This window comes from Leptodactylus fuscus, chromosome 5, assembly GCF_031893055.1.
Source record: "Leptodactylus fuscus isolate aLepFus1 chromosome 5, aLepFus1.hap2, whole genome shotgun sequence".
Classification (NCBI taxonomy): domain Eukaryota; kingdom Metazoa; phylum Chordata; class Amphibia; order Anura; family Leptodactylidae; genus Leptodactylus; species Leptodactylus fuscus.
In genome coordinates this window covers 92,980,324-92,995,099 of record NC_134269.1, presented here as the reverse complement: position 1 = coordinate 92,995,099, position 14,776 = coordinate 92,980,324, and the positions used below count along the sequence as shown (strand labels likewise).

The following is a 14,776-nucleotide window of genomic DNA, read 5'->3' as shown; positions in this document are numbered from 1 at the left end:
AACTCACCTTGGTTTCCTGATTTTCACGTCCCGGGACTTCATACATACAATACATGATTGTGCCACAAATTGTAGTAACGCCAAAGTTATTGTAATTTACTCAATTATATCTGCTTATTCTATTCTAAAGATTCAAGTAGGCAATCCTACTCTGTATGACATATAGCGATAGCTGTCAGTCACGAGTAGTACTGCCATATGATTTAACATCGAAAGGGTGACACTGGGTGGCCGCTGAAGAGGGCATTATATATTATAAAAGAGGGAACTGGGGAGAGCAGTATATATACTGTAACGGGGGCGTGCTATACAGTATATTGTGGTGAGAACTGGGGAGAGCATTAGACTTAGTGTGGGTGTCAAGGGGAAATGTTAAACTGTGGGGCACTGAAGAGAGCCTTATATATACTGGAGACATCTGGTTAGAGCAATATATATATATATATATATATATATATATATATATATATATATATATATAGTTTGTGGGCACTGGAGAGAGTATTATATATACTTTGGGGGGCACTGGGAAGAGAATTATAGATATCATGGGAGGATTACAGGGGAGATCATTATATAGGAGGTGGAGAATCAAAGGGGAGAGCGTTTTTAACTAGTCACATTCTTGCATAGCCTTTAGAAATGTTACCTCACACTTACCTATAGTATGTAGATTGCCTCAGTGGTTTCTGAATAAGTCCGTTTTTATTCATATGCTAATGAGCTTCCAGCCAGCACAGGAAGTTCCCAGCAGCTTCCTCTCTTCTATTATCTCCTATGTGTGTGAAGCAAACAGGAAGCTGAGTCATCATCATCAGCAGCAGCAGCAGCAGCCTGTGCATAGGAAACAGGGAGAGGAGTGCACGATGTATCATGCACCAGACTAATTAGCATATGAATAAAAACAGACTTATTCAGAAACCACTGAGGCAATTTACATACTAAAGGTAGGTGTGGAATAGCCTTTCTAAAGGCTATGCAAGGATGTGATTAGTTAAAAATGACTTTTCCTAGTGATAGAGCCCCTTTAACTTCAGGCAAAACGATAAGGGAGCGTTCACACTACCGTCGGTGTCCGACATGTAGTGTCCGCTCCTAGTGTCCGCTCAAAATCTGTCACGGACACTAGGAGCGGACACTAGATGTGTCCGTGACACCTGTCATTCACTTGAATGGGCATCGGGTGCGTTCTTTTGCACTCCGTGCCCGTCCTTTCCTGTCCGCAAGAGAAGATGTCCGACTTCTCAAGCGGACAGAAGAACCCTGCATGCAAGACAAACGCCTTGCTCGGCTGAGCGGCTAACTACACAGGAAAATTCCTAGCTATACGTGTGGATGGCTCCATCCAGGGAATTATGTATACTGGGATGGACAACTAGGGAAAACATTATATTGTGTGCAAGGGGCAATAGGGAGCATTAGGTGCTTCGAGGAATTAAAAATTTGTTTTGGCTCCTATGTTTTTCAGTGTAGGAGCCAATGACTAGAGCACTAAATTATATTACAACATATTCTAATAGTATTTTATAATCCTTCCATATTTTCACTGCTGTGTTTTAATTGATTCCTTGTTTCCATCTTTTAGCAGCCGTTTATTTATGCAGCGGATGAGAATATGGCTGCCTGTTTCTTGAGTGATGCAGTTTGACCTCTGAGTCTGTTTCTATTACCGGATAAGACACCTTGGGAATACTCTGCTTATGTATTCAATCTGCACATACCAGATCACATGGGGCACATCTCTGACTCTTTTACATTCTCTCAGCATAATGTGAGATTCTCTGATAATTCAAAGAGATATTTGTGTTGTAGCTAAAAAAAGATTTCAGTTTTTGAACAGCACAGTAGCTGTATTTCTCAGTGTACCAATTACTAGTACTTAATTGGGTCAAACATTTTTAGTTAATAGGTTCATTAAGGTATGAGGCATGTATTTTAAGCATATTTGTCTTAAACAGGACCTTTCAGCACCTCCATCAATTCAACTTCTTAGCATTTGTAAATAGGCTCTGCTCCACAGATCCCAGCTTAGTCAGAATTTTCTCTCTAGCCTACACCATTCCCAAGCAACAAGTGCAGTTAGTTTTGGTGTCTGATGTGCTATTTAGGCTCTGAACTGTGATGTGAGCAGTGAGCAGGTAAGGGGGTGTGACTGAGAGCTCCAGTCAGGGGCCTCACACCCCTTGCCTGCTCCCATAGATTTAAGTATTAATTAGGGAAACATTGTAGGATGACAAGGTATGGTGTTTCCAGCTCACTTTGCCACACTGTTTCCTTAACTCCTGTTTACCTTTATATGACTTACAGAAATGTCATAGAACAGCTTTGTTTCTCTGTCACCTCAGGGAAATGGAGACGGGGCAATTCCCATCTGAGAAATGAAAGTGGGACATGAAATCATGATTAATCAGGCATTTTACCACGATTATAATTAATGGTGATTATTTAGACCATGTCCTTTTTAAGCCACACCCTTTTATAGTGTGATTATGTGTTAGATGAACCTCCCGATATTCCCGATGCATCTTGCGTGGTTTCATTTGGAACAAACACAGCCAAAGCAAAACTGCTATTACTATACTGTGGGATCTCTTTAGACTCCAGAGGTCAAACTGAAACTGCTATTATAATACTGTTGGGTCTCTTTAGACCTACAGTACAATAAGCAGAAGGCCAGGGTAGGTGAGGAAACTTAAAAAACAGTGTTACTTACCTCTTGGTATGACTCCCTACTGTCTTTGATGCTTCTGGCTAACATCAAAAATCACTGAGCCTGGGCCTCAGTGGCATGTGGTGTCGTGATGCATAGATACGAGTATTGCAACGCCACATGAAGATTGAAGTGCTGAAGACTGCAGAATGCTGCGCCAAAGCAGTAAGTTACCCTTTGTTCACATCTGCATTTGGTAATCCGTTCAGGGAGTCCGCATGAGGACCCCCTGAACAGAATACCAAATGCATTTGAAAGCATATGGACCCCATAGACTATAATGGGGTCCGTATGCTTGCTGCGCGCTACGTGCACGAATCATGCGGACAGGACAGGAAAGTAGATTGTGAACAACTTTCCTGTCCGCATGTTCTGTGCGGAGATCTGGCGGCAAGCACACAGACCCCATTATAGTCCATGGGGTCCGTGTGCTTTTACTCCACAGTGCCTGCAATTGAGGAAGGAAAGATTCATTCATTCACATCTGCATTTGTATTCCATCTGGAGACAGTCCGCATGGAGAACCCCCAAACAGAATACAAGCGCTGTGCTATAAAAGCACACAGACCCCATAGACTATAATGGGGTCCGTGTGCTTGCTGCGCACTGCCTGCATGAATCACGTCCGCATGATTGTGGCAACTCTAATTAGAAAGGGTTGCAAATGCAGTTTATCTCAAATTCCATAGTATTCAGAATTTTCTTACAGCTTCCCAGTAGGGATATATTAAATGGTATCGTTACAAAGTACATTTTGATCCGCAAAATGTAAGCCCTCATACAGCTCTGTGAAGGGAAAAATAATTTAAGCTAAGGCTATTGGAAAGCAGGGAGTAAAAATCCAAAACCAAAAAATGTCTCCGGCGGGAAGAGGCTAAAGAAAGTCTGTCACGAGAACCCAGCAGATCAACCCAGCCCCACAAATAGATATGTTAGAATCACCTAATGCAGACACTGTTTTCTCTGTCTGAATCGGTTCCATTGTTACCAAGATTTTGCTGTTTTACTTATTGCTGTTGGTCCTAAAGCCTGGTTCACATCTGTGTTTAGTATTCAGTTCGGGGAGTCTGCTTCAGTCCTCCTGAACGGAATACCGAATGCATTAAAAAGCAGTAAGCAAAGAAACCACATGGACCCCATAGACTATAATGGTGCCTGTGTGTTTTCTGCGTGGTGTCCGCACAAATCATACGGAGAGAAAATTGCGGCAAGAAGTATTTTTCTCTCCGCATAATTCATGCGGACACCATGCGGAAATCACATGGACCCCATTATAGTCTATAGGGTCCGTGTGGTTTCTTAGTTAACCACTTTTTAATGCGTTCGGTATTCAATTCGGGGGTCCTAAAGCAAATTATGGAAAACCAAATGGAATACCGAACACAGATGTGAACCCAGCCTTAGAGGTAAGTACTAATGTCCTATTTTCTCCAAAGAGCTTATTTGCATATTGCCAAAAATAACGATATCTCAATAATAGAGATATCAATTTGCAAGAGGAGAACACTGTTTAGTTCAGGTGACCCTAAGCTATCCATCTGTGGGGCTCGGTTAATATGTTGGGCTCTGGAGTCCCTTTAGTTACTGTAGCAACCATGTGACAGATTTGTTGAAACTAAAAGTCTGTCTATGCTATATATATGATTTTCTTATATAAAGCATTTCAAAGTTAGTTTACATTTGTATAGAGATATTTAGGTGTAACTATTGACCAAATCACATACTTTCTATTTATAGCAATAATAGTTACTAGTCACATGGTTGCTACAGTAACCTTCTCAGGCAGGAACCCATGTTATTCACTACCCCATGCTGCCTGCACACTTATTCAACAAACTATGCCATGTAACCGTAAAGATGCATTCTACTGATTTTTGTTCGCAGAGGAAGATAAAAAAACTAGCAGCAGGCAGCTCCTTTGTCTCCCCCTAGTTGTAAAAGATCAAGCTTTGCCATGGCAATGTTGCTTTAGAAATAAAGGTTTACGTGACCAGCATTTATATCAAGGCAGATGGCAGGAGAGTTATGTTCTGCTCTGTTAGAGGGGTTTGTATTGTTATTAAAATGACATTTTTACTTTTCACCATTTCTTTGGTCCCAGTCTCATAATAGAAATGAATATATTTATTTATCTCTAAATTATGTAGGCAAAACAATCTCTCTGCATACCAATATTTTACTCCTAATATAATGTACAGTAATTTACCCTGCTAAACAATTGCCAAAAAGCTCTGCATTACAAGGTTTGTAATATTATATAACCAGTATTGAAGCCATCTTATAAAGGAATGATATTTTTTGCGTCCGTTAGTATTGTTCCTTTTGTTCTGAATAATATGTGCTTTTAGCTTATGTATCAAAACTGTGCCAGTTAAAAGAGTTTTCTGGTTTGGACAATACTTGTGTCACAAGTTCCCTGACAATGCATTGTATAGGACCCCTACGATAAAGCAACATTTTTGCAGAGTTTTCGTTTTACATGGTATGAGTTGAAAGTAATTGGTTTCCATATTTTGTAAGAATGTGCTTTGTCCTCCAGAGGAAGAGAAGACTCTTTTAGCCCTAATAAGGCATATGGATTGTTGTTAAGGCACACCACTCTTGGGTCTTCTTGTTGCATAGAGCACGCAGTTCCAGTCCACAAGTCATTTGCAAAGTGAAAAAAAATGAAAACTTGTCCTTGTTTGCTATAGAGAGCTTTGATACATAAGGTCCATTTTGTACATGCATGTGAAATAGTAACTCTATCGCTTTATGTGTTGTATTTAATTATTTTTTTGTATATACTCTAACTATAAGTAAAACCATCTACCTGATATTGTGTAGGTGCTCTGATCAGCTGTGGCGTGGACTCCACAAGACCTATGACTGACACAAATCCTGGTTTTTGAAAGCTTGCTGCTTCAGTGTTTTTAGATATTTTAGGGTAGGTCCACACTACCTTTACTTAAAGGGGTTATCCCATTTCAGTGTTTCAGCAGTCTGCTTGCAGTGTCTGCTTCTCACTTCCTGTATTTCTCTCCCTCCCCCTCCCTCCTGCTGAACGGGACACACAACACTTCTGCAGGCCGGATAATCTGCAGATTCTTGTACCTAAGGACTCCGTGTTATCTGTGTGTTTACTTATAGAGATAAGAGACTTGGCTTTATCAACCGAAGTGCAATTAGCTGAACGATTGCCATGCTGGCACCGAGTAAGTGATGTCACTTGTCCTATCTCCCAGGTCCGTGGTTATAGCAACGAAGTATAAATAATGGGAGGAATAAATTCACATACCAGGCAAACAAAGCAGTTTTTCTAAAGCAATATTTACATAAAAATTTACATAAGCTACCAGTATAGATGGGATCCTTGGGATGGGAAAACCACTTTAATGTCTGTTGCCCTGATCCATCTCTGGTTGAGAGCAGAATAGAAGAAGAATAGGTCTTGCATTCAGGATTATTTTTTCCGATTCAATAGCAAACAAATATAATGAAAGTCAATGTCCCATATATATATATATATATATATATATATATATATATATATATATATATATATATATATTACATTGGGTTGGATATGAACAGACTCATGACGACGGTGGGGGCTCTATCTGCAGCTATAATTTAATGTCCATCCGCATTGTGTACTTCCATCAGTAATAATGGCGATACTCTTTGCAGTAACAGGTGCCCTGTGAGCGAGTGTTGATCTCCATTTATCACTCCACTCACATCCATGCCTTAAGGGCCTTCTGTGATCTCAGCACTCGGCACTAGAAGCAGAGTGAAAGTTGGGAGTGGAGTGGTGAGTCTCTATCAATACTGATGTACGTGCTTTGTGACCATGCACTGGCATCCATCCTAGGCATGGTAGACAAGCATGTAGTGCAGCACTTAATATTGACCAGTGGTTGTTTTATGTTGGCATTAAAACTTTAAAAACTTCTTCAATGCTTACAACTGTACTTCAGTATACCATAGAAACAGCTAACTAAAATTTCTAAAAACACTGACCCGAATGTCAGGGAGCCAGATGTTAACCTAGCCTATCACTGAGTAAAGGCCTTTTAAAAAGTGCTGTGAGCCCAGCAAATTTTCATTCTACAGACTAAAGCCCCCTATATAGATACATTAACAGAAACAAGCTTAGTGCATAGATACAACAAAAGAACTGAGCCTGTTATATAAATACACTAGTAGAAGGACCCGGCTTCGCATGGGTATATTTCGTTTTTTGTTTGTTTGGTGACCTCATACAAATATGTTGGTTGCTATGGAAACCTGGTGTAAAGCTGTGTGTATGTGAAGACTGAAAAACCTGCAAATTTCCATTGGTCCATAAACATGTGTATCTCAGTATGGATATCATAGGAAAAACCTGCGATCAGTTGTTACCTGGAGTAAAGCTGTGTGTATGTGACCTTGTGTAACAGTGTCATCCACAGCACCCTGCCCCTTTAAAGCTGACTTACAGCAGTGAAGAAAAATGTTGGGATTGTTATGGAAACCTAAGCAATATGAGCGACATATTCTGATGTATCCTGAAAACCAATGGAGAGAGATTGCCAGTGCAATAAAGGACACTGCACACAAAGCTCTTCTACATCTCTACATACACAGCTCTGTTACATCTCTACATACATAGGTCTGCTACAACCCTACATACACACAGCACACACAGCTTTGCTACATCTCTACATACATACAGCACACACAGCTCTGCTACATCTCTACATACACACAGCACACACAGCTCTGCTACATTTCTACATCATCAGCTCTGTTACATGTCTAGATACACACACATCACATATAGCTCTGCTACATCTCTACATTCATATCCTGCTTTGCTACATCATTACACACACAGTCCTGCTACATCTCTACATATACACACATCATACACTGCTCTGCCATTGGTATAGTGTATAAAAATGGCATGGTTGTTATGGAAACCTGGAGCACAGCTGTGTGTATGTGGAGACTAAGCGCCTGCGAGCTTCTATTGGCTGATAAGGGACATGTAACTGTGTGTATGGCAGTTGGAATATAAATTAAAGACTTGCAGGTTTGTATTGAATAATGCAGGTCATTGTTTTGGGAATACTGTATTTCAGGAATGGTACACTTGAGAGAGTTGAGGCCAAGTCTAAAACCTTCCCAGACACCTGATGTATCTGTGTGCCAAATTTGGTGAAGATCGGGCCAGTCGTTTGGTCGCGCATAGAGGATGGACAAAAACTCATTTATATATATATATAGAGAGAGAGAGAGAGATACATACATACATACATACATATAGTAACAGAACAAAGCTTACTCCATGTATATAGTAATAGAATCTAGCTTGAATTGATACAATAATAACAGAACCTAAGTCATTTTTATAGATCAGGTCACGTCCACAATATGATAAGGCCCCTGGCACATTTTAGATCTCTATTACAGTTATGTTCTTGCCTGCGGTTGGATCTACATGGTGACCACACCACTGCCACATATTAAAACTAGTCATTCTTGCTAAGGCTGAGATCACATGGTGCTTTTGTGCTGAAGAACTGCATGTGGTTTTTAATTTCAGTAATGTCTAGCACGTTATTATGCATTTCACGAGTGTGCTAGTGACCATTAAACTGAAAATCTATATTTTACTGGTTGCTATCATACATGTGAAGTGTATAGTAACATGTGCTATAGCAGTTAGAAACCACATGCAGTTCTTCAGCAAAAAAACGTTGTGTAATCGCAGTCTAAGGGAGACTTCACACGGAGTTTACACTCGCTGAGCGAGCAGCGTAAAAAACAGATCCCATTGACTTGAATGGGTGCCGACATACCCGCGTATCACATTGAAAGCAATAGTTAAAAAAAAAGCCCCCTATTGATTTCAATGGGTAGCGCGCATATGCCGGCACCCATTGAAGTCAATGGGATCTGTTTTTTATGCCGCTCACTCAGAACGAGTTTTACGTTCAGAACGAGTGAGCGTAAACTCCGTGTGAAGGCTCCCTAACTAGTGATATAGTTTGTTTTGATCTGTTCCTCCTGTGATCAGTAACTGTCTTTGCTAACATCTATTGTATTTGTACTGTCTTCTCATTCTTTCCAGAAATACTTTTGAGCAGATATTAAGTGGGACTGTTATGAGAGAATTATTTGAATGTGGTGCTGCATTCTGGTTTATTGACTCTTGAAAAGAGACATTTTCTAGATCTGTAGTACTCTACAGTCATGTTCATGCCTCATACCATATCTGAGTTACCCTAGGTTCACACCTACATTTGGCTTTTCCATCCCGATAGACTACAATGGAGTCTGTCAGGATTCCTCTAGATTTCCGCCTGAAAAATGCGGAGAGAAAAGTCCTTTACGCAAATTTAAAGTAGAATGTGGAACGGATTCTACAAGCACTCACTGATCGCAGATGTGAACATACTCTTACAAGTCAGTTGGTTGATGGAACATAGAACATGGAATTCTGTCACCAAATTGGGGACAGTTGGCAAAAATTTTACTTTTGTCATGTAATGATGATACATTAATTTCTTCAGAAATGACCATTTACTGGATACCATACACCTTCAGCTGACAGCCAGGAAAGAGTGGGAAGACTATAGATTGTGCATATACTGTGTACTGCTGGGTATACATTTTCTTACAGCCTGGAAGCAGAGCATTTGGCACATACTGTTTATTTGATTTTGTTATAAAAGATGTTAAACTAAGAAATGATTATTACACTATAAAGAGTAATGTTTAGTCTAAACTAAAGAAAAAGACATGTTTAATAGGACTCCAACATTTGACCATACATGTCTGGTTACAGTTAATAAAAACGCGAAGTTTTGTCTTTGTAGATGTGTTAATAAGCACTCTAAAACTGAGGATGGTTACCCTGTCAGTTCTCTCTGAAACATGACACTTCCATTCCCAATGGTATTCACAGCTACCAAATTAAGACAAAAAGACAAGCATGGACAAGACTACTTTCAGAATGATATGCCTTTTAATCACTTGATGTAATGGCAGTGGGGAAATCTGTAATATATCAACACCTCTAGCAGAATAGCAGTACGTCACTACCATAATCATGCAGTAGGATACATTCTGTCACATGCCAAAGAATTCTATCTCACATGCTGTGCCTTGTGTGTATCATCTGCACCTCATTATAGACTTTTACCACCTGCACTTACAATTAGTGGGGGGAAAAAAATATGAAAACACCTAAGTATTGTATGTTGTTATTCCACTAGTGTTTATTCATTATAAGCCACTCTTCCTGATTGACCATACAGTGGTTAGTATAAATCATATATTGTACAACATTTATAGACCTCAAAAAGACTGACAAATGCCAACGGTGGATATGTATACATACATGGTTTACATCACATTTTTAACTGTTTTTATTTGTTTTAGAAATGTCCTGTACTTTGAAAAGAATGGAGGCTTATCCAAAAAAAGATGTGGCTTTTTGGGAAACTGTGCAGAACTTAAGATGTGACATGTGTTGCAAAAATTTTTTGGTAGTGGCTAAGGCCTCCTTCACACAATCGCGTTCAGTGTACAGAGTGTGTTTAGGTTTCCATTCTTCATGTCTACTTGGGGACCTGAAAAACGTAAATCCAATCCACTTAAAAAGTGGTTACCAGCGGAAACCCGTGAACCCCATAGACTATAATGGGCTCCGCTGGGTTTCTGCCCGAGTTTTCCCCAAAAAAAATGCAGGGAGAAAAGCACTGCTTGCAATGCAACCTATTAGACACAGAAAAATTCTAATATTCACTTTTGAACAATAGATGGAAATTCTTTCTGGAAACTAATTCAATGCAACACTATATCCTTTCATAAATTCCTTGAGGGTTGTGGGGAAGGTAGCTCACTAGAAGCAGTGGTACGGACCCAAACAGTCAAAGACAGGGACACACAATATGCAGAAAACTGGTTTATTTAGAAATAAAAACAGGAAAATAAATACACCTTGACTTCAGGCACAAAATGAGCAAAAAAAAAAATACAGACTTCAGGCAAAAACAAAATAACATCTTGCTCGTCTGAGTGACTAATTAAACAGTAATGTAAACCTAACTATACATGTGGCTTGCTAGCAGCCACATGAACAAAACAAGCTCAACTTTATCTCACTGGACTGGGGGCCCGTGCACGTGGAGTTAACGCGAGCGCATATTAGCATAATACACGTGTATAGAATACACGTGTAAAAATAACACTCCCATTGACTTCAATGAAATTTTTTACATGTAAAAAATTTCATCGAAGTCAATGGGAGTGTTATTTTTACACGTGTATTCTATACACGTGTATTATGCTAAAATGCGCTCGTGTTAACTCCGTGTGCATGGGCCCTAAGGGTTACAGGAGAGGAGTGCAGGCTCTGCAGTCTTTTCTGGGCCAGTAATGACCCAAGGACCCACACCTGGGGCCTACTCAAGACCTGCACTGGACCACATATAAGTTAAAAACCTGGGGGAGATATAGCGGGACTCCAGCACTCTGCCTGTCACCTTCTCACAGGGAATAGTTTAGAAAAAGTGGTCACTTTTAGGGGAATTGTCACTTTTTTGGGTTTTCCACTCTATTATCTCAGGGGCTTTGTAAATGAGAAATGACATCTGAAAACCTTTCCAGCAAAATCTACCTTCCAAAAACCAAATATCAGTTTTTCCATTCAGAGGCTCCTTCATGTACCCATACAGATGATTGCAACCAGCGCCGCACCTCTAATGAGGCGAGGTGAGGGGCCCGCCTCGGGCAGCGGACCGGAGGGGGGCGGCAGCACGGGCATTTATTTTTTTTTTTACTGTTTTTGGTACTTTTCCGTTATCGGGACAGCATCGCAGTTCAGACATGCTGACTGCTGGCCCGATGCTGGCTGGCACTGGAGCTGTGTAAAGGAGCAGCGGATCACAGGACGCCAGAGAGGAGCGCTCAGACCCTGCCCTCACTCGCAGTGAACAGGTCCGGGAGGTTGATCAATAGGCCGCTACCTGCTGGGGATACTCCAACCCAATCTACAGCTTCTAAGAATCACTGCACACACCACTAGGTTCTTTAGAAAAATATTGAACATTTATTTTCTGTTTTTTCAATCAAGGAGCTGGTTTTATACATCACAACGCCATATAAGATATTATGACAGAAAGTATGGTAGAATCAAAACAAAATAGTGTGCAACATTTCGTTCAGGATAAAGAATTTCTTCAGGTGTGATCCACTGGTGATGCAGTGGAGTGTGCAAGGGGTTGGTGGTCAATATATTATATGGCATAGATGAAGAAAATGTACGAGTATACTGCTATAGGAAGAGCCAACACATCCCATAGTGGTATACCTGCACATTTTCTTCATCTAGCTCCAGCTTCTTCTCCTAAATTCCTTGGCAATCCTGTTTGATGAAGGTCCTTTGTGGACCAAAAACGTTATCAACATTTCATTGTATTGCATTTGTTTGATATACGATTACATAACACTGAAGTGTAAGAATAAATTATTCACCTAAAGCTATGTTATTAAGTGCCTGAATTGAATATTGATCATATTCTGGCAACTGTGACTTTTTTTGTGTAGTTGTAATAGATACTTTCTGCAGGTGGTAAGTTGTCAGTTTTATTAATCTCATTTTGAGGAATGTAGAACAGGTGAAGTGGTGATGAAATGGTGATATTTTTTTTTTTCACATTTTTATTTTGCTATATCCGTCTTCACCATACAACATAAATATTTTAATAGTGTAATTCATTTAATCATCTGCATGGTTAGATGCAGCAATACCTACCGTATATACTCGAGTATAAGCCGACTTTTTCAGCACATTTTTCATGCATAAAAAGCTCTCCTCGACTTATACATGAGTCAGGGTCCACGGAGCACAGAAAACTGGAAGGACCTAGAAGGGGAAGGTCCTTTAGTGCTACTGTTCTGTGATTGGCTTGTCATGAGGTCATGTGACTTTGATGTCATCAAAGGTCCTGTAGCCACTGGTATGTCACATCTGCAGATAAGGTTGAGTCTAAATCCTAGCAGCTCCGCCCACAGCAGAGTCAGATCACATGGTCATGACGTCATCAGAGGTCCTTTAGCTCACTAGGATTTAGCATCTACCCTGCAGATGAGTGGCCAGGATTCATTGTGTCTTATGGAAGATGTCTGTTGTATGGAGGAGAGGAAGCTACAGTAAAGTGACACACACAGGCACCTTCCTTTAGTTACTCTGCCTATTAATGTCAGGCATTTGGGGTTATTAATTTAGCTTCAGTAACTCCATGTGTCTCACATTAATAACAGTTAACCCCATCATGTCCCTCATATTAACCCCTGTGTGCCCCATATAAGGGTTACTACAGAGACACATGAGGGTACTAATGAAGGACCTTAATTATGAAGATACCTAATTATTACCTCCATATGTCCCACATATCAGTAACTCTTATGTGAGGCACACAGGGGATTAATGTGAGGGACATGATGGGGTTAACTGCTATTACTATGATCCCCATGGAGTTACTGAGCTGCAGTGCACATGACCAGACTTTTTATCTGCAATAGTGGATTTCCCCCCCTAGGCTTATACTCGAGTCAATAAGTTTTCCCAGTTTTTTTGTGGTAAAATTAGGGGTCTCGGCTTATATTCGGGTCGGCTTATACTTGAGTATATACGGTAATTAGTTTTAAATTATTTTTTTTTACTTGTAAAATTGGGAAGGAAAATTGGTGAAAGGTGTTGACTTGAAATTTTACTTCCCATGGCTTTTTTTTTACTGTGTTTACTATTTGGTGAAGATGACATGTTGCCTATACTCTGTGGGTCTATACACCAAAGTTATATAATTATATACAGTTATAATTATTTTTTGTTAATTTTATGTGATCTAAGGAAAGGCATTCATTTATACTTTGTACTTTTATATCTTATAAAAACTTACATTTTTTTGATTTTTTATACACCATTGGAAGTTTCTTTATACAATATGCTGCAGTTTTGCACCCACCTTTTCTGAGAATCCACACCCACATCTATTAAATTTAAAAATTTCAGCCCAAACTCGATGCACGATATTGCATGAAGACATGCCACATTTACATCAATGATTAGTTGTAACCATGGTTGTAAATCTGCCTCTTCCTATGGATCTGTGCTGCATAAAAAGCAGTGATCTTTCCCTTATGGCAAATACACAGCTACTAAGTGGACACAATATTTAAATGTACAGTAGATATCACAAAGTGGTTAAACATCTATTTTTAGAGGTGTTGTATATCTGATATTCTACATGGGACATACTTCTAGCAACAAACAAAAATACTATGATAGTTGTCTACTTTCAGAAATAAACAGGTATTGGGATATTGTATAAAATTATCCCAAGAAACCTCTGAGTGGGTTTATAACTTCACCATTATTAGCAGAATTAACATAGTACCTTATATAGCTTGCTTATAGCATTTTTTTATTTTTGCTATTTTGTTTCCCTCTGGATATTGAAATACATACTCTTCTAGATTTTGAAGTATATAATTTGTTATTTTAAAACTCTAATATTTAATTTTATGTGATGCCAGGAAGGCTTCTCTCTAATCTCTGCAAAGTCATGGTTGAAGATTGGCAAGAAGTTGGATTGGCTGCTCTTTGGTTCAGAAATAAAGGTAACCAATTTAATTAGCTCTTTTACCTAAAACTGTATGTTTTATAATTAACGTTTCTAATTACACAAGTTGTATATGGAAATACTGAGTGGAATTAATCATTTGTACACTACATAACCTCCATTTCTGATATGTTGCACCACATTTGTCAGCAAATTTGTAGTAATGCTTATGGGTTTTAACCCTGGAGTGGACGTAAATTTCATCAAAATATGTACGGAGTTCCTCCCACGCGTTGAGATGCTCAGTATAAGTCACGCAGTCCAGGGTTTGCTTGTTAGCCACATTCAAAGAGTAGATTATTGCCAGTCAAGCAACAATACAGGCTGACCTTTCTTTTTTCACACAACTCAAAGCACCCACTTCAGGGCTTCCCACCACAGTGGAAAAAGGGTCTAATCATGAGTATAA

The 14,776-nt window shown here is 39.5% G+C and overlaps 1 protein-coding gene across 1 annotated transcript in view; it reads left to right on the top strand.

Annotated features, from left to right (window-relative positions):
* Nucleotides 1-14,776, top strand: part of REC114 (REC114 meiotic recombination protein) — a 104,258-nt gene that overhangs the window by 35,091 nt on the left and 54,391 nt on the right. Inside the window, exon 4 of the mRNA XM_075275849.1 lies at nucleotides 14,282-14,365. Coding sequence (XP_075131950.1) covers nucleotides 14,282-14,365 — 84 coding nt within the window. The remainder of the gene's footprint in view (nucleotides 1-14,281; nucleotides 14,366-14,776) is intronic.